This window comes from Heterodontus francisci, chromosome 15 (genome assembly GCF_036365525.1).
Source record: "Heterodontus francisci isolate sHetFra1 chromosome 15, sHetFra1.hap1, whole genome shotgun sequence".
In the NCBI taxonomy this organism is placed as follows: Eukaryota; Metazoa; Chordata; class Chondrichthyes; order Heterodontiformes; family Heterodontidae; genus Heterodontus; species Heterodontus francisci.
In genome coordinates, this window is record NC_090385.1 from 5,052,745 (window position 1) to 5,073,592 (window position 20,848).

At 43.1% G+C, this 20,848-nt stretch overlaps 1 protein-coding gene across 4 annotated transcripts in view; it reads right to left on the reverse strand.

Annotated features, from left to right (window-relative positions):
- The window catches only part of fgf13a (fibroblast growth factor 13a), a 691,434-nt gene that overhangs the window by 13,307 nt on the left and 657,279 nt on the right, over positions 1 to 20,848 (reverse strand). For all 4 annotated transcript variants that reach the window (XM_068047092.1, XM_068047094.1, XM_068047093.1 and 1 more), the window contains one exon: positions 22 to 220. In XM_068047092.1, the coding sequence (XP_067903193.1) occupies positions 22 to 220 (199 nt within the window). The remainder of the gene's footprint in view (positions 1 to 21; positions 221 to 20,848) is intronic.

Genomic DNA, 20,848 nt, shown 5'->3' on the forward strand with positions numbered 1-20,848 from the left:
ACAAAAAAAAAGAGATATTACCTTCTAATGGTTTAGGGAGGAAGTGGGCAGCTGGTTTGTTTTTCTTCACGTGGTTTCCTTTCATGATTTCTCCCTCCTTGTTAAGTCCCAAATACCAGCCCCTTCCAGACTGTTGCTGTCTGTACAACATGGATGAATAGGTCACATAGTAGTTTTCAAATACTGATTCCTTGAACCTGCATTCAGGTGTGAAGTGTTCCTGTTTACAAAAAACAATAAAATAACAATTAAGTTGTTATGCTTTAATAGCACATTGTCATGTCAGTCAAGGCTCTGCACAGGTACAGTCATGTAATGATTCTGGTACTTGTCTCTGAATCAACACCATCCAAACAGCTTAAGTGGTCATTATTGCTGTTTGTGGGTGCTTGCTGTGCACAACTTAGCTGTCACACATACCTACATAACAATAGGAACTATACATCAAAAGTACATTGACTAAAGCATTTTGGGATGGCCTGAGGAAGAGAAAGACTCTTTATGAAATTCCCTCTTTTCATTAATGGTTTAGCAAACCCTGAGGTCAAGAGTTTCAATCCCACCAATGGCAAACTGTAAAATGGCTCATTTGTGAACTGAAAGAAAATGATCTCAAAACCCCAAATACTTCACTGATGTCTTCAGAATAAGGAACCTGTGACCTTTAACCAGTTTGACCTACATGTGACTCCTGTCCCACAGTGTGAGGGTCATTTTAACATTATCCCTTAGGTGGGAAGCTGAGCAGCTCATGACAAATCTTGGTTTTGCTGTCAATTGCACAGGGTGTAAACCCAGTTTACAATCCAATATGCTCAGATTTCTACTGGGTGGGTTAGGTTAAAATTGCTCCGAATTAGGGTGAGATTTTGACACCCATTTGAAACAGGGTATCTATTGCCATCCTTCCCGCGGTCTGCTTGAACAAACTGGGATCCTCATTAATCAATGCTAACTGGGGTCCTATGACGCAGAGAGGGTTTCGATGCTATTTCAGTTGCCTGCTGGGCTGAACATCCATTAGCGAGATTCCTCTCAGTAAACTCTGGCAGTACAGCAGAACAGAGACGAAAAAGCAATTGTTAAAAATGCTTTTGTGGAACCAGGAGGAACACAAGTCCCTCCAATTCCCCATACACAACCCCCCCTACCCCGCACCTCCCCCAACCCCCACCCCAGACCTACTTTCCTGCTGGCCAGACATACTGAGCAGCTGGGAAGTAGGGAGGGGTGGGTGGGGGTTACATCCAATGGGGCAATGAGGCTGTTCCCTCCAAATGAACTCCACAGGTTAAATTACCATCCAGGTTTGCATTCCCTGGAATTTAGAAGGTTAAGGGGTCATTTGATTGAGGTTCAAGATATTATGGGGAACAGATAGGGTAAATAAAGAGAAACTATTTCTGTTGGTTGGGGAACCTAGGACTAAGGGGCATAGTGTAGAAATTAGAGCCAGATCTTTCAGGAATTAAATTAGGAAACACTTCTACACACAAAGGGTGGTAGAAGTTTGGAACTCTCTTCCACAAATCACAATTAATGCTGCATCAATAATAAGTTTTAAAGCTGAGATTAATAAACTTTTGTTATCCAAAGGTTTGAAGGGATGTGGGGAAAAGGCAGGTAAATGGTTAGGTCACAGATCAGCTATGATCCCAGTGAATGGTGGTTCAGGCTCAAGGGGCTGAATGGACTCTTCCTGTTCCTATATTCCTAAAATAGACCATGTCCTGCGGGCAGCAGCGGGCAATCGAGCTGTGCCCACAAGTCAGCCACTTCACAGTTTCAATCCACCCTTCGATGAGGAGTCCCTCAAGTGATTAAAAGAAAAGAACAATCAGGAAGAAGATCCACTGCCATTTTTTCAGGGGTGCTGGGATGTGCAGTGCAGGCCCCCTGGCCAGCATCACCCACAGCCAAATAATGACAAAACCAAGCCAATCTTTATTAATGGTAAGAAAAGCCAAATACGTGTTTGTTTCAATGACATCTTGTTGTAAAAAGGCACATTTTTCCCCCATCCTTTTTAGATTATGCCTGTGTTCCAATTATTCCGAATGCTTCTGGACCAGTGGGATTGATGCCGAATAATGTTGTTCTCCTGTGTTAAAGCTCTGGACATCATAGAGAGATACAGCACTGAAACAGGCCCTTCGGCCCACCGAGTCTGTGCCGACCATCAACCACCCATTTATACTAATCCTACATTAATCCCATATTCCCTACCACATCCCCACCACCTACCTACACTAGGGGCAATTTATAATGGCCAATTTACCGATCAACCTGCAAGTCTTTGGCTGTGGGAGGAAACCGGAGCACCCGGCAGAAAGCCACGCAGTCACAGGGAGAACTTGCAAACTCCGCACAGGCAGTACCCAGAATCGAACCCGGGTCGCTGGAGCTGTGAGGCTGCGGTGCAACCACTGCACCACTGTGCTGCCCCCTTTGATGTTGGTGGTGAGGCAGATTGTTTTGAATGCAGCACAGGCCATTGTGAAGACAGTTAAAACTAAGAATTATTACAGGGCCGAAGTTGTCATACAATGGTAAATAGGTGAGCTTGTGTTTTGCAAGCTGAAAATGGACCCTGTACTGGTCTTATCTGATGATTGATTGCCTCATGTAAGATCTAATTTAAAAACAGTGGGGGTAATTTTGACTGTGCGATAGCATAAAACAGGTGAGAACTAGTCAGCAGCATGTTTCATGTCTCTTCCTATTGAAATCAGCGGAAATAAAAATCGGGGAGAGATGTAAAACTGACTGCAGTCACTTCCACCCATTTTACACTATCATACAGTCAGCCTACCCCATTCTCCTGTGTCGTGCGTGCGGCAAATCATCATTACATTGTCCTAAAACAAAAGTGAAGAATTTATCATTTGCGTTTTCAAACAGTGATGTCATGCTAGGCCCCCACCTCCCAAGAGTGAGGCACATTAATTTTGTGATGAACATTGATTTTTAACTATTACTGGAGTGAAGAAAGGACTTGTTAAGCAGATCAGCTGTGGCTGGAAGACATTTGCATATTAACAAACAGTGTTTGGAAGGACAAAGCAGCCATTCACTGACACATTCAACCTTCAATGGACTCTTGATCATCAGACGTTGAAGGTGGGGGAGCCCACATTCCAGGTTGATTGCTAAGATGGCTGAATACACAAATGGACATGGTCAAACCAGCTAATCAATTAGTCAATTGATTAACCTGTCAACCTGCTGGACAGCCTAGGTTTTTTGAACCTGTACAAACAGTTTGGGCAAAAAAGGCAGAAAATCTGTTTGCTCCTGGCCTGAGAAGATCTCTCTCCTGTCTACTCCCATCTCTTTCTCACAAGCCTCTGAATCCACTGGAGACACATGAACCCACAAGAGAGAAAAGTCTCCTATAGTGAACAAGGTTTAAGAAGAATACTGGGCCCCAATGAAAAGCAAGATCTACCTGCAATCAAGGACTCCACATTGAGCTTGAAGAACCGTAACAACAACTCTTTAGATATTGCCTCAAACCTTTGCACTTTATTTTTCTTCTGCTCTTTTCTCTCTCTATTTGCATGTATGTATCACATATGCATGCTAGCGTGGGGCATGGTGTGTATCCATAGGCGTTAACTGAATTAGACTTTAAGTTTAATAAATTTCAACTTTCCTCCTTTAAACCTTGGAAAGCCTGTTTGTGCTGGTTTCTTTGCCTTATAATTGGAAAGCAGTGAACAAGGATTCACCAAGGGGGAGCTAAAAACACAGTGTGTTTAAAATTAAACCCTGTTACAGTAAGACCGGGTGAAGGCTGAAAGGGAACCCTCGACCTCTTTCTCACCTGGTCCTAACAGTGAAAATCAGTTTGCATTACCAGTTCTGTTGTGGGCCCAGTTATTCAACCATTTCACATGTCATGATTTATCGTCAGAAAATTCCTCTCTCCAGAATGTGAGCGATTCTTAATTCACTTCGCCAGGGAAAGGCATGAAAGCAATTCGACCTAGCCTAGTAAATCAACACCATTTTACAGAAAGAATTCTAAATGCAAATTGCCTGGGCAATACATCCATTCTTTCAGGGATTCCCACAACCATTTACCTCTGCTCTGCTAATAATGACCATGAGACATGGGTCACAGCCCTGGGGCTTCTCCTGTCATCCACTGTGGAGGTTTAACATCTACTCTCAGTCCAACACGTTGATAACTCTCAGGGGAAGCACCTTTGGGTGAAGGTGAAAAGTGCCCCAATGACTCTCTTTTAAATTTTTTTTTAAGTACCTCAGTCACCCTCAGATCAAGGTATTTCCAAAACTGAATTTCTCCACTGTTGGGAAACTACAGTTGTAATATCTTCAAAACCTTAATGTTAACTTCTGACCTTATTGAGCATATCTGCCAGCTGAAAGTTAATTTTAGAAGGACTTGTAGGAAGATAAATACTCACTCAAAATTGTATTATGAGTCTCAAGTGTGTGCGCACTTGCGGTCAACATTTTCCATTATAAATTCCTGTGTCCACCTTCACAATGGGAACTGCCCATGTAAATTTGTAATTTGACCCTCCTACTGTGTGAGATTTGAGCACATAATCCAGGCTGTACTGAGGGAGTGCTGCACTGTTATAGGGTCAGTACTGTGGGAGTGCTGCATGTCGGAGGGTCAGTACTGAGGGAGTGCTGCACTGTCGGAGGGTCAGTACTGAGGGAGTGCTGCACTGTCGGAGGGTCAGCACTGAGGGAGTGCGGCACTGTCAGAGGGTCAGTACTGTGGGAGTGCTGCATGTCAGAGGGTCAGTACTGAGGGAGTGCTGCACTGTCAGAGGGTCAGTACTGAGGGAGTGCTGCACTGTCAGAGGGTCAGTACTGAGGGAGTGCTGCACTGTCAGAGGGTCAGTACTGAGAGAGTGCAGCACTGTCGGAGGGTCAGTACTGTGAGAGTTCTGCATGTCGGAGGGTCAGTACTGTGGGAGTGCTGCATGTCGGAGGGTCAGCACTCAGGGAGTGCGGCACTGTCAGAGGGTCAGTGCTGAGGGAGTGCGGCACTGTTGGAGGGTCAGTGCTGAGGCAGCGCTGCACTGTCAGAGGGTCAGTACTGAGGGAGTGCTGCACTGTCAGAGGGACAGTACTGAGGGAGTGCGGCACTCTCGGAGGGGCAGCACTGAGGGATCACTGCACTGTTGGAGGGTCAGTACTGAGGCACTGCTGTGCTGTCAGAGGAGCCTTCTTTCGGATGAGACATTAAACCAAGGCGCTGTCAGCCCTCTCTGGTAACAGAGAAAATCCCACAGTCACTATTTCGAAGAAGAGCAGGGACGTTCTCACTGGTGTCCTGGCCAATCAAAATCACTAAAAACAGATTATTTGGTTATTATCACATTATTGTGTGGGATCTTGCTGTGTGCAAGTTGGCTGCCTCGTCACATCAGTGACTACGCTTCAAAAGTAAAGCACTTTGGGATGTCCTGATGTCATGAAAGGCGCTATAGAAATGCAAGTTCATTCTTTCTTCCACTGGTGGACAGTAATCAGTGCAGCAGTGATGTAACATTGTAATTACAGCATGGTAAGTTTACATGGGGAGTTTCCATTATAAACCTGGATATTGAAATTTACAATGGAAATAGAAAAATAAAGGCAGAATGTGCAACTTTAAAATTGAGACAAACTGCATCTGTGCTTTGGTCCAAATGCCTTCTCTCTAACCCCTAATCAGTGAAGACGACACTTGGTTCTCACTCCATGTGCAAGATCACGGGAGAGTGATCATTTTATTAATTGTTCTTTAGACTCGATTCTCTGCTGCCAAATATCTACAGTAACAGCTTCAAATGGGCAGCCAATAAACTGGTCAGAGGTTCTACCTTGCATGAAACTCCACCCTTGTTGCTATTTCCAGAGGACTGGGAATCACTGTGTAGATGGGCACTTTGTTCAAATATTCATTTGGTGCAGGCGGTGACTTTTTGAATTACATTTATCAATTTTTGGGCAAACAGGTCTTATTTTTGATAGGCTGTCATGTGTAATAGTGACCCAGTGTTACCCAGAAACCATATACCCTCACGACACTGAACCTGCAATATTTCATTCATTGACAGTTGCTACGTCACCAGCAGTGATCTTCAGGTAGGTCCTGGAGAGGTTGTGGGGTGGGTGCACTGGCGGAAGTGGTGGGGTGGGGGAGGTGTGGAGAACAGTGTGGGGCGGGGAAATAGATAATCAGGAGGTAAAAGATATTTGAAAAATAAGAACATAAGAAATAGGAGCAGGAGTAGGTCATTCAGCCCCTCGAGCCTGTTCCGCCCTTCAGTAAGTTCATGGCTGATCTGATTGTAGCCTCAACTCCACTATCTTGCCTGACCCCATAACCCTGACTCCCTTTTAGATCAAAAACCTGTCTAACTCAGCCTTGAATATATTCAATGACCCAGCCTCCACTGCTCTCAGGGGTAAAGAATCCAAACACTAACAACCCTGAGAGAAGAAATGTCTCATCTCCATCTTAAATGGAGACCCCTATTTTGCAACTGTGCCCCCCAGTTCTAGATTCCCCCAGGAGGGGAAACATCCTCTCAGCATCTACCCTGTCAAGCCCCCTCACAATCTTCTATGTTTCAATAAGATCACCTCCCAATCTTCTAAAACCCAATGAGAGCAACCTGCTCTCACCTCAGTGATCATTTCAAATTGATGACTCCTTGTAACTGACTTCCCAGCCACAGCAAATAATCTTTACCTATTCGCTTTATCAAAACATGTGATAATTTTACAAATCACTATTACATCTCCTCTTAACCTTCTTAACTCTAACGGAAACGGTCTCAGTACCTCAGGTCTCTCTGCATAACTATCTTTTCCCATCCTTGGCATCTTCCTGGTGAATCTGCAGTTTAAACTCTTTCAGCTGTGTGCTCTTTCTTATAAAATGTAATTATTTTAACACTGTGACATGTGGTTATAGTGTTCTTCCTCTCCAATAGTTGGGGAACACCGTACCTGAATATTTTTTACCAACAACTTGACAATAAAACAAGAGAATCGGGTGGAGTCAGAAACAGCCTGACAATTTGCTATGTCCAGTTTTGCGTTCTCACTAAAACCTAATTCACATCTGGCGTACTTGTGGAATTCCACAACTCAGGAAAAAAACAACTGGATCTGACTTTCCAGGTGCTGCTACTGTGCTGTTGTGGTTATAGAACAGGCTAAAATTTTCTTGTGAATTACATGAAAGATTTACAATAGGAAAATAATTTTTTTCTTCAACGGATCCTTTTCCCTGTTGTTTTCTTTAACTTGGGTTTCGTTTAATTGTATTTATCCCTTTGTCATGGAGCTTCTTAGCCCTGCTTGGTTTTAAATCCCACCACCATTTCAATCCAAACCAGCCTTCTTGCCTCTTTACAATCTTCCTCTTCATTTCCTTTATTGCCTTCTAATGCCTATTTTTTCTTTATTTTTTCTTGCTAACTCAGCCTTCTGTCTGATCGAACCAGATGCACTCGTGAATTAGTTGTCGTCTTGCTACTTGCAGAAGCTCTGCTCTTGCACAATTTGAGCAAACTGTATGCCTCAGCCTTTTGGCTGTACAACCCTCGCACAAATCAGCTGCAACCGAAGCAATACAACTGAACGGTCACAGTCCTTACTCTTACTTTATTCTCAGTTTTTAAAATTGACAATGAAATGCAATAAAATGGATTTATGAGCATTCTGCTACAATATAAACCCCGCCTTGCTTATATTCCAAAGAGACAAGGGTTACTCTTGCTTGTCTCTTCATGGGCTGCAGAGATACATAAAATGAAGCCTCAAAGGTCATTCACAAATTTTAACTCCAAGCATATCACAAGCAGGGAGATGAGATTTCTTTTTACATGGTGAGTTGTTGTGATCTGGAATGCGCTGTCTGAATGGGCGGTGGAAGCAGATTCACAGTAATTTTCAAAAGGGAATTGGATAAATACTTGAAAAAGAAAACGGTGTGGGGTTATGCAGAAAGAGCAAGGGGGGAGCGGGACTAATTAAATAGTTCTTTCAAAGAGCTGGCACAAGTGCGATGGCAAAATGGCCTCCTTCTGTGCAATGTGAGTCTATGATTCAATGATTACCAGTGAATTATAGATGAGGAAGGCTATTCAATTCATTCATTAGGAACAATACTAAAGCCTCCTCACTACAGCATCCAATAGCTTCTTAAATATTTCCAGGGTTTATATCCACAATTCCCGATCTGAAAGCCCATTCTGTGTGTTAACCAGTTTGTGAAGAAAGACCACCTGATAACAGTTTCAATTTGGCTGTTTACTAATTTAAATCTGTACCGTTTTGTTTTACTCTCAGTTTAACTTAAAGTAAAATTTCTGGATTCAAGTTCTCCATTCAGTGTATAAGCTTGTACAGGTCTATGAAATCACCTCCAGCCTTTCCAATTAAGGATGAAGAGCTCAGGTGTTATCTCATCAAAGAAAAAAGACAGACTTGCATATATACAGCATATTTTACAACCCCAGGAGATCCCAATGCACTTAACAGCCAAAGAACTACTATTGAGGTACAATCACTGTTGCAATGCAGATAATAAAGTGATTAATTTTCTATACAGATAGCTCCCACAAACAGCAATTGATAATTGTTGTGTTGCTGGGTTCTTCACACAAAACTTACCAATCACAAGTGATGAATGGTAACAAAGACTTTGCGTCCTTTTTTTACTGAAGGCTCACAATACTATATACAAGTTACAGGAGAACTCCAGGGATCAACACACATCCTGCTACTGTGTCACATGCTATATGACATCACTTCCTGCAGTTATAATACATACTCACTATTCAGACATTTCTATAAAGCTTTAGCATAACATCCCATTTTTCCTTAAGTGGAACATTACACAATAAGAATAATTCACATAACAGGATTTCTGTGAACACTATTTACATAAAGGTTAGACCTCCATCCATCATTTAAGAGTCCCTGAAATGTATAGGTGGTTTACTAATACGCCCGGACCTCATAATAGTCAAACTCTTCTGACATCTAGAGTCATCACCATGTTTTTGACTTGTTGATGTAGACATGTGTGTATCCTGCACATTAGTGTTGTGCTGGCTGTCTTCACAGTGGTCTTCCACAATTTCACTCTCTGGCAAAAAAGCTTAAACTCAGGTAACACATCTGTGGCCTTCGTGATGGGAAGTTTAGCAGTCATCATTCAAATACTCCTTGCTTCTCAAGGATCCTCCTGGTTTACTGTGAGTTGGGTTTCCTTTGATGGAAATACTAAACAGTACTGTGCAGCTGCTGCGCCTGCACCTTGAGTCTTTGCCACTCCCAGCCCTGGGCTCTGTATCGCGTGCTTTTCCTATGCCCCGCCCATGAAGCTGTTTGCCAGGAAGTGCACCATGACACCCCAATGGCTCTGCAACATTTCATCCCAATTTCAAACCAACTTTCGCAGCCTGAACCTGAATCAACTTAATCTTCTTACTGACCACCGATCTGGTTATCCTCCTAGTCAGTTATTCACTGTTTTTCCGAGCACTGTTCTGCAAGGGTACTTCCACCTCCAGGTGTCTCATTGTATTATTTCTGCTTTTGTAGCAGACCGCTTGTATTGCCCCAATTTCTTTTTCTGGCTTCTCCCGATCTGTGGACTGGCTCCACTCCGCGATCTCTGCACTGAAGTGAATCACCACAATTCTGATCTGCACTGTGTTGCTTTGACTTTACTTTTGCAACATGGTCTCAAAATCGCACCGCTGCCACCATATTGTGTTATTGGGTTCTTCACACAAACTTATCAATCCCATACTGATGAGTGGTAACAAACACTATGGGTTCTTTTTTATGGAAGACTCACAATTCTATACACAAGTTACAGGAGAGCTCTGGATGCATATCTTACGAGGTATCAACACATCTCCTCCTACTGTGTTGCATGCTGTATGACACCACTTCCTGCAGTGATGATGCACACTCACTATTTACACATTCCTTCAGAGCAATATCAGAACTATAATGACTAGATAATCAGTTTTAGTGATGTTGATTTGGAGATACATATTGACCAGAACACCAGGGATAACTCCCCTGCTCTTCATTAAAAAAAAGTTTCATGGGATCTTTCACATCCACCTGAGAGGGCAGATGGGGCCTTAGTGTCACAACTCATCCAAATGACAGCACCTCCAATAGTGCAGCACTCTCCACAGTACTGCACTGGAGTGTTAGCCAGATTTTGTGTTCAAGTCTCTGGTGTGGGATTGTGAACCCACAACCTTCTGACTCAAGGTGAGACTGCGACCAACTGAGACATGGCTGACACATACTACACTCCAGTGGTTCAATGTCTTCTTTGATAACTAGTGGCCAGAAATAGGCACAGTGCTCAAGGTGCAGTCTAACCAGTAGTGGACACAGTGCTCAAGGTGCAGTCTAACCAGTAGTGGACACAGTGCTCAAGGTGGGTCTGACCAGAGCTGGACACAGTGCTCAAGGTGGGTCTGATTGGAGCTGGACACAGTGCCCAAGGTGGGTCTGATTGGAGCTGGACACAGTGCTCAAGGTGGGTCTGATTGGAGCTGGACACAGTGCTCAAGGTGGGTCTGATTGGAGCTGGACACAGTGCTCAAGGTGGGTCTGATTGGAGCTGGACACAGTGCTCAAGGTGGGTCTGATTGGAGCTGGACACAGTGCTCAAGGTGGGTCTGATTGGAGCTGGACACAGTGCTCAAGGTGGGTCTGACTGGAGCTGGACACAGTGCTCAAGGTGGGTCTGATTGGAGCTGGACACAGTGCTCAAGGTGTGGTGTGAACAGAAGTCTGTAAAGTTTGATTACAAGTTCCTCTGACTTGTATTTTATGATTTTGATTCTTTGTAGTTCAATATTCGATTGCCTTTGCTGGTCCCTGTTCTGCTATTGTTGGACATGCCCAGCGTGGCTGCTACAGGTTGAGTCAATTGTATCTCCAGCTATTTCAGCATCACTCCTGGAGTACGTATATTGCCTAGTTTTCCTTCCAATGTGCAGTACTTTAAATCTGTCTGCATTAAGCTTCATCTCCTTCTATTTTGACCAATTACATCTTTCGTGCAGCCCATAATGACTCAGATTTTGCTGCTGTGGGGCATCTCCCAGTGTGCCTCATTAGTTGGACTTTTTCTCCCACCCTTCAGTGCAAAAAGCTTCACCCTGCCATGCTGGAAGTGTGAGCTGAGAGTGGCTGAGTGACATTACAGGAAGATAAAACCTCATTAAAAAGACACTTGCTCTATTATGTACCAGCCGTAATTTTGTGTGGCAAGTTCAATGTGTAATTACTGCACAAATGCAGCAACTTCATGAAACTCACAGGGAGGTTGAGGGTAAGCTGCAGTTTTGCAAGGATCAAGGAGAATCATAAAGGAGGACAGAGAGATAGCGAGGCGGAGAGATTTAGGGAGGGAATTCCAGAATTTCGGGCCCAGGCAGCTGAAGGCACGGCCAGCAATGGTGAAGTAAAGAAAATCGAGGATGCATAAGAGGCCAGAGGTCTCAGAGGATTCTGGCCTGGAGGAGGTTATTAGTAAGTGATTATTGTTCAGGTAATCCAAATTTATCTGAAACGCTGGCTATCAACAAACCTGGGTCTTTTTTTTACCAACTCCAGTTCCAAAGGATTAAACTGAACAAATCAGTGGATCACAAATGCAGGCACAAGTAGGATTGAGGGCCAGGATCATATGGCTCAGGGACCATAGTTTGGATACTCTTGACTTAGGTGTTGTTGAAACTAGTGATTAGTATCAAGGAATAAGAACATAGAACCATCCTTTTAATAATTTAGAGAAAGGTTGGAGTAAACAGAAAACCCTGCTTTGCATTCGAGATGAACTTCTGGAAGAATTATCCACAGCAGAAAGTTGCCCACCCAAAACCTCAAAGATTACCCAGGAAATGGCAGAAGGTTGCTGGGAAACTTCCACAGAAATCTAATTAATATGGAGACCATGGACCCAATATTGTCAGTGGTGGCTTGCAGAGGTGGAGCTTCAAACAGGAAACCCAATCCCTGACTCCAGGGGGTCTTAGTATGGTGGAGGGGGTCTGATGGTGGGGTAGCGTGGGGGGGTGGGGAGGAAGCACTTCTGCTCCTCCTAGCACACAAGCAGTGCTTTAACAGCACTGACTGTCTCCTTGAAGCTGCTAGTCATCGCATCCCTTCAGCAGTGGAGGCGTGGGAAACCCAGCCACCCAGAGTTAAAGCAGGTTAAATAAAGGGCTATCAGCCTCATTAACATATTTAAATTGTCAACCCGCCCCCTGGGAGCAGATTGGTTTCCTGCCCCCTGTCCTGCCTCTGTTAAGGGTTGGGATCAAGTTTGAGATTTTTAAAAGTTCAACATCTCACCCATCCTCAACCCACCCATTTTTGGGGGTTTATAGTCACCCCCCTGTTTTCTATCAAGGCTATGGAGGAAGATTACTGAGTCACACTGGGTGCAGCAAAGCACAAGTAAGGACAATGACTGACAATGCCCATTTCGTGATGTCGGTTTAACATGGCTTTTTGATAATCACTAGACTATAGGCCTCCCCATTGTTTCCCTTGATAATGACAGACCATTGTTTGATCACTATGTCAAGTCAATGCAGTTGTAGTCATTAAAATTTGCGTGCATTTCTTTTTGTTGCTTTGTCCATATCATGTTTGGCTATAATTTAGTTTTGTTGTGTCAAATCACCATAATTAAATTCCTAAAGAGCATGCATTATCTACAGTGCAATTACAATTATAGGGGCATTAGCTTTAATATATTACTTGATTACTTCATTGTATTACATTATTCTGAATCTTGCAGTTCCGATGGAGTAGCAGTTGGATGAATGTGGGTAAATGTAATCATTACTGAACCTTAGGAATGATGAAATCAGTCATAAACTCAGCTGCATCACTGTCTAGTCTAACATTCATCTCTGCAAATTAGTCTGAGTTTACAAGAACAAAAGGAGACCATCCCTTTTGGAATGTACCAAATCACAACAACTTGCATTTATGTAGCGCCTTTGATGTAGTAACATGTCGCAAGGTGTTTCACTGGAACATAATCAGATCAGATAACTAGTAACACTGAGATACATAAGGAGGCATTCGGACTGATGACAAAAAGCTTAGTCAAGAAGGTAGGTTTGAAACAGCATCCTAAAGGACCAGAGATAGGAGAGGTGGAGAGGTTTAAGGAGGGAATCCCAGAGCTTAGGGCCCAGGCAGCTGAAGACACAGCCTCCACTGGGGGCAGCGATGGATATTGGGACTCCGCAAGAGGTCAGAATTGGAGGACCACAGAGATCTCAGAGGGTTGTGGGACTGGAAGAGGTTACAAGGGTAGGGAAGGGTAAGGTCATGGAGGGATTTGAACACAAGGATGAGAATTTTAAAGTCAAGGTGTTGTCGAACTGGGAGCCTATGTAGGTCAGCAAGCACAGGGGTGATGGGTGAATGGCAAATTTGCCTGCATTCATTAAAAGATTCCAATTTTCAAGGAGACGCTGACAGTTTTCCAATAAACTGATTCTTCTAATTAGATTTAACCTTTAAGCTTTCTGGTAACTGCAAGTGAATGAAGCCAGTGCTTAGTTATGCATGCTCAATGCTCAGTACAGGAGCTATGAATTCTGCTAAATTCTTCTCAAATTGCCTTAAGGGAAGGCTAAAATTCGACTTTGGAAAGAACTTGCCACTTTCACAGTCCAGAAAATCCTGGAGGTGCCCAAAAACCCAGTGGAATTCACAGAATAGAACAGTAAGGGTGGAAATTGCAGTGGATCCATTCCACCAGTGTAAGTGCGGTGGAGCAGGGTCAATCAAGCACCATGTAATGCCCCAAAGTGTGGGGATGGAGGTCATTCACATGGTCTGGATAGGCACATCAGTGACACACAGCACTATAAGAATATCACTGTGATTCCGAGTACAAAACCTTAGTCAGACACCATTGGAAGCACGGTGCTCAGTACTGGGTACCGCAGCTCAGTAAGTATGTATTGGCCTTGGAGGGGGTGCAGTGCTGATTTATTAGAATGATACTGCAGCTAAAAGGGTTAAATTGTGAGGACAGGTTGCATAACATTTGTGCCACACAAGTGCCAGGCAATGACCATCTCAAACAAGAGAGAATCCAACCATCATCCCTTGATATTCAATGGCAATACCATTGCTGAATCCCCCACTATCAACATCCTGGGGGTTACCATTGACCAGAAACTGAACTGGACCAGCCATATAAATACTGTGGCTACAACAGCAGGTCAGAGGCTGGGAATTCTGCGGTGAGTAACTCACCTCCTGTTTCCCCAATGCCTGTCTACCATCTACAAGGCACAAGTCAGGAGTGTGATAGAACACTCCCCACTTGCCTGAATGCGTGCAGCTCCAACAACATTCAGGTCAGTTGATACCATCCAGGACAAAGTAGCCCTCTTGATTGACACCCCATCCATCACCTTCAACATTCACTCCCTTAACCACTGCACAGTGGCAGCAGTGTGTACCATCTGCAAGATGCACTGCAGCAATTCGCCAAGACTCTTCCAAACCAGCAACCTCTACCACCTAGAAGGACAAGGGCAGCAAATACATGGGAACACCACCACCTGCAAATTCCCCTCCAAGTCACACACCATCCTGACTTGGAACTATATCACTGTTCCATCACTGTCGCTGGGTCAAAATCCTGGAACTCCCTTCCTAACAGCACTGTGGCTGTACCTACCCCACATGGACTGCAGCTGTTCAAGAAGGCAGCTCACCACCACCTTCTCAAGGGCAAATACGGATGGGCAATAAATGCTAGCCTGGCCAGCGACGCCCACATCCCGTAAATGAATTTAAAAAAATAAACTTGGCTTGTATTCTCTTGAGTTTCAAAGATTGAGAGGTCATCTGATCAAGATATTTAAACTGATAAAAGGATTCGAATGGGTAGATAGACAGGAACTATTTCCTCTGGTAAGTGAATCTAGAAAAAACGGGCACAATCTTAAAATTAAGGTTAGTCTGTTCAGGTGGGAAATCAGAAAGCATTTTTTCACAAAGGATAGTGGAAATTGGGAACTCTTTCCTTCCAAAGGCAGTGGATACTGGGGGTCAATTGGAGATATTAAGAGTGAGATTGATCAATTTTTGATGGGTAAGGGTATCGAGAGATATGGAGCTAAGGTGGGGAAATGGGGTTGAGATACAGATTAATTGGCGAGCAGGATGGATTTCCCCACCAGAGGAAAGTGATTATCTGTATCTCACTTATCAAATCATTTTAATCATCTCTTTTGCTCACCACACTCCTAGGGTGCAGGACACGATGAAGTGTGAGAATATTTTCCCCACAGGTATCACAACATAAGAAATAGAAGCCGGAGGAGGCCATTTGGCCTCTTGAGCCTCCTTCACCATGCAATAAAATCATGGCTGATCTGCTACCTCAAATCCACCTCCCTACTCAATCCTCATATCCCTCCTGATGAAAGGTCACAGACCTGAAGCATTGACTGATTTCTCTCCACAGATGTTGCCTGACTTGCTGAGTATTTCCAGCACTTTCTGTTTTATGTCCCATATTCCTTGATTCCCATTGTGCCCAAAAATCTATTCATCTCAATCTTGAATGTACTCAATGACTGAGCATCCACAGCTCTCTGGGGTAGAGAATTCCAAAGATTACAATCCTCTGAGTGAAGAAATTCCTCCTAATTTCAGTTCAAAACAGCTGACCCCTTATCCCGAGACTGTGACCCCTAGTTCTAGACTCTCCATCACGGAGAAACATCCTCTCAGCATCTACCCTGTCAAGCTCTCTCAGAATCTTATATTTTTCAATGAGATCACCTCTCATTACTCTTTTGTGAATCTTTGAATTCCCCTGAGGATTTATTTTATTTAGATGAAGGGAATAAAACACATTTCTACTTTGAGTCCAGTGTCAGCATCAAACACCTCCCAATGAAAATAGTTTCACTCCAAGTGACTCCAGTGTCTGGATAGGCCATTGAAGCTGCTGTTACAATAAACAGGAAAGCTCTAGTGCAAAGGCATGTTGAAATGGATTCAAACTCAGATCTCAGAAAGGGCAACCTGTCAAGAAACTGCATAGCCATTTGTCATTGTGAACTGCTTGAACACGACTTCAGATTCTGGTACAAACCAGTTTGATCTTCTGTTCTTGAAGTAGGAAAGGAGCAGAAGAGAAGAGAGCAAACAAAATTGATCAATCTACACACCCTGCACCAAAAACAAATTGCTTATTCTGCTGCATGCCAACAATCCACCTGTATTCAAAATAAAAACTCAACCCAACTTAAATTCTGCAATCATCAGGAGAGTCGGGAGAACTTGAATCAATTAAGATACAAATTGTATTTGAAATTATGAGTGGCAAATGGCATTTTATTATTCCTCGCTATTTACTTTTTCCAAACAATAGTCATGGGGTGGTAATATGAACAAGACGATTGTGAATTGGCAGCTTGTGTTACACCGCGTCCCATTTCATTCCGACTGAAGGCGAAGGCGAAGAAAATGGCACAGGATGTAAAACAAGCGGCTGGTTCGTTATTGCCCAGTATCAATTTCAACCTCAGAGATTCGACAGCTGGTGTTCTGGGTTTTCCTGCTGGTGCCACATATTAGAGAAGCAGGTATCTGAGTCCCAAATTCCTACATTTGGATGAGAGGCTACCAGCTGGCAGTACCAACTCAGAACATGAACACTCCCGATAATCCTTCCTTGTAATACCAGAAACAGGCTCATTCTTCACACAAAGGGTAGTGGAAATCTGTCCCCCCCAAAAAGGTTGAGGGTCAATTAAAACAGAGATTGATAGATTTTTGTTGGGCCAAAGATATTAAGCAGTATCAGAACCAAAGCGGGTAGATGGAGTTAAGATACAGATCAGCCCTGATCCAATTGAATGGCGGGACAGGTACAAAGGGCTGAAAAGCCTCCTCCTGTTCCTATGCTCCTATTAACTGGATATTTCATTTTCAAGAACTTAGTGGGTTTAAAAGGATATCATTTTTGAAAAGGCTATGAGAAAAGAGCAGCGGAATGGGCGTAATTGGGGAGCTTTTTCAAAGAACTGGCACAGGTAATTCATCATTCACGTGTTTCCGAACGCAACAATCAAAACTACGCTAATCACATCTGCGTCTGAAGTGTAATATCAGCCAGTCAGAATTTGCAAGTGGCTCTGTTTGCTTCGCAAAGCAAAATAAAACTTTCTCAAGTACATCGTTATGGAGGTACTATCCCTTTAAAGCAAACATGTTTTACTTCCTAATTATATCCTGTGTGCTAAAAATTTTCAAATCAGAATTGTCTTACTCGCTGCCAGGTTCTGCCAACTCTCATACATCCAGTGAGTATTATTTAAAGGCAACAAATGGCTTTCATTTGCAGTGAGAAGCAACTGCAGTCTGCACTTACATCATCAAGGTAATGTTACCAAAGTAAAGCACAACATGAGGGTGCAAATTCTTGGGCAAACTCATGAACCTGAACATCATTTCACCTCAAGTTATTATTCAGTAACGAAACAGAGCGGAATTCAAAAATAACTGAGGCAAAAGGTGTGCACCGTCTTTCTCTAGTTCCACTTCTCCACAGGTCATAACATATATTTAAAGGTTTACCCAGTTACTGATACGGTCAATCATAGACTCTATTCTTTATCCCAGAATAAAATACCCCACCAGGTTTCTTTAATAAACAACAAAATTATCAGTTTATTATAAAACAAGACTTAACCAGTAATGAAGCAGAGCATTAACACACAGATTGAAATATGAAAGTTCCCTTTTTAAATACCCAACACACACACGCACACACACACTGGTTAACGAGAAAAAAAAAGACATTTTCTCTGCAGAGGTCTTTTACAAAAAAAAGAACGCTTTGGCCAAGTACTTGTTAATTCTTGAAGGAAAAGGATGAGATATGTTATGACCCAAAAATAGCATACAGTCTGGCATCTGAGTACACGTAGATGGGTAACTGGGATCTTTGCTGTAGCAGTTCTTTTCAGGTGGCATCGAGAAGTAATCTGTCAGGCCTTCCAGGAGCTACTCGGAGAAATGCAGCAGCACTGGATTCGCAGGCTTTTTCAAAGAGGTAGAGAAAGAGGAGCTGGGTGTTTTTCAGCAGGCTACAAACCCAACTGCTTTCAACCACAGTCCACACCTCAACTGAACAAAAATAATATCCCAAAAGCAAAACCTCCTGACCACCATAAATATTGACATGTCACTTCTCTGTAAACATCTCCCCCCAAGTCACCAAGGTTGCTGTTGTTTATTGAGCTTAAGGCATGTGACATCCAGTGAAGATTCATTTTCACACCACACCTCCCAGTAACCCTTGTAAAAAACACATCCATGGAATCTTTTCAGTTTTCCTAAATAAACCAATGTCCTCAAAAAAAAATGTAAAAATAGAAGCACTTTCATAACATAACAAGCTGCAAGACTATTGCTCCTAGGAACAGGAACAGGAGGAGGCCATTCATCCCCTTGAGCCAGACTGTACACAGTACTGCAGACGTGGTCTAACCAGGGCTTTGTACAGCTGCAGCAAAATTTCCACCCCTTTATATTCTAGCTCTCTAGTTATATTAGCTAACATTCCATTCTTCTTTTTGATTATGTTCTGTACTTGATGACTATATTTTATTCTGTGTACATAGATCCCTATCCCTGTTATGAAAGATCCCTCAAGACTGAGTAGCTGAGGGGCAGTGTATGTATATGTCTGGATCTGTCTGAGTGAATGGGTGCATACGCAGGTGAGTGTGCGTATGTATATAAGTGAGTGGGTCAGCGAATGTGTGTCAGTCTGTGTACGTGAGTAAGTGGGTGCTTAGAATCTTTTGTATAAATGGGTGTGTGTGTGTGTGTGTGCGTGCATGAGGTGAGGGGTTTATGTGTGTGTGGGCGGAGGGGAGTCGGTGCGTATGTGTAAGTGTGTGTGAGGGGAGCGTGTGGGGGGGGATGTGTGTGTGTGAAGGGAGTGTGTGTGAGGGGAGTGTATGTGAGGGGAGTGTGTCACTCGGTCAGCAGACTTGCAATAGAGGAGGACAAAATCTGAGATTCAAACACATGATAATTCAATGTGTTTAAGCAATATTCCTATATCTCTGAAAGAGCTATTACTTTGTTAACTGGTCAACTTATTTGTTCAAACAGTTGGGCTTTCAATGTTTTCTTTGAAGAAACTGACCACGTTGATTATTTTTGTACTTTTCCATGTTCCCTTTGCTAGATTTCTGCTGAAACCACTTAATGTTCTCTTGTAACAGAGTAAGACAAATGTTTTGGCCTTTGCTATTCTCCACTGAGAATGGCTGACGAAAGATATATGCCCAAAAAGGGAAGGTCCAATCTTGTTAATTCCCCTCTCTTTCTCATGACAGAGCATTCCAGTGCTGAACAAATCTGACCATACATTGTTTTGAACCCAAGGGCTGACAAGCACCTCACACTTTAAATTACACAAATGAAACCTGTTCAGATAGTTTGATCATAAAGCAATGTAACCATTTATCAAGTTCTGATACTACATTTAAGAATAAATTCATTGCCTCCTCATGAAAAGCTGGCACTATGTCCTCTCACTGACAGGCAGACTGGAAAATCTCACATGTATGAACCCAGCAATCTTTACCAAGGTAAACCTTTCTGCCCATTTCCTTCAATGATTAAATCTGCTACTCGTCGCTGTCGGCATCTGAAGACAGGGATAATAAATCTCCTCTCCTCTGAGGCGGTGGGGGGGGGAATACCAATTATCCAGAAGAAATTAATATCATTCTAGTAAACTGGGTTAAAGTGACTAAAGCTTCTTTTTCACTTAGCTGTATTGGGATAATCAATTTTTTTTTTATTCGTTCCTGGGATAAGGGCGTCGCCGTCTGGGCCAGCATTTATTGCCCATCCCTAATTGATCAGAATGATATGACTTTAAGAAACACGTGCCTAGTTAGATTAAGGGGTGATGTGAAAGATAGTTCATGGTCACATGTAGTTTGCACCCAGCGTATCAACAGAAATCCGTATCAAAAAACTCTACTGCCTCACGATGACTGCAAAGACTCCACTTGATGCAGTTTCTGCAGCTGTGACAGTGTGATTGATTAAAATCCAGGCCTCTCGAGTTATCCTAAAATAGATTTGCCCAGAGGACAGGGAAAAGGCCAGTGTTAAACCTCCAGCTGGTCACAGTGCCCAAGAAATATCATACCCTGGAATTCCTCTCATACTACTTGATGACATTTTTCCAGGTGCTTATCCAACTCCCTTAGGTTTGCAGATACACTACCTACTGTGCCCCATTCCATTCACTAAAAGAGCTAAATCTAGACTGTTTCTAGGTTTGTGGCAATGCCATCTTTGTGACTATGTTAAACATACTGGGCTCAATTTTCACCTTGCCCTCCTTGGACAGCAAACTGATTGACTGGGTCATCCACACATTATAGAACATTTACAAAATTTTGAGGGGCCTGGATAGAGTGGAGGTGAAGGGCCTATTTACCTTAGCAGAGAGGTCAGTGACTAGGGGGCATAGATTAAAAGTGATTGGTAGAAAAATTAGAGAGATGAGGGAAAAAAATTTCACCTAGAGGGTGGTGGGGGTCTGGAACTCACTGCCTGAAAGGGTAGTTGTGACAGAAACCTTCAACTCATTTGAAAGGAGTCTGGATATGCACCTCAAGTACCATAATCTGCAGTGCTATGGACCAAATGCTGGAAGGTGGGATTAGACTGGGTGGATCATTTTTTTCAGTTGGCACAGACAGTGGACTCTTTCTGTGCCGTAAACTTTCGA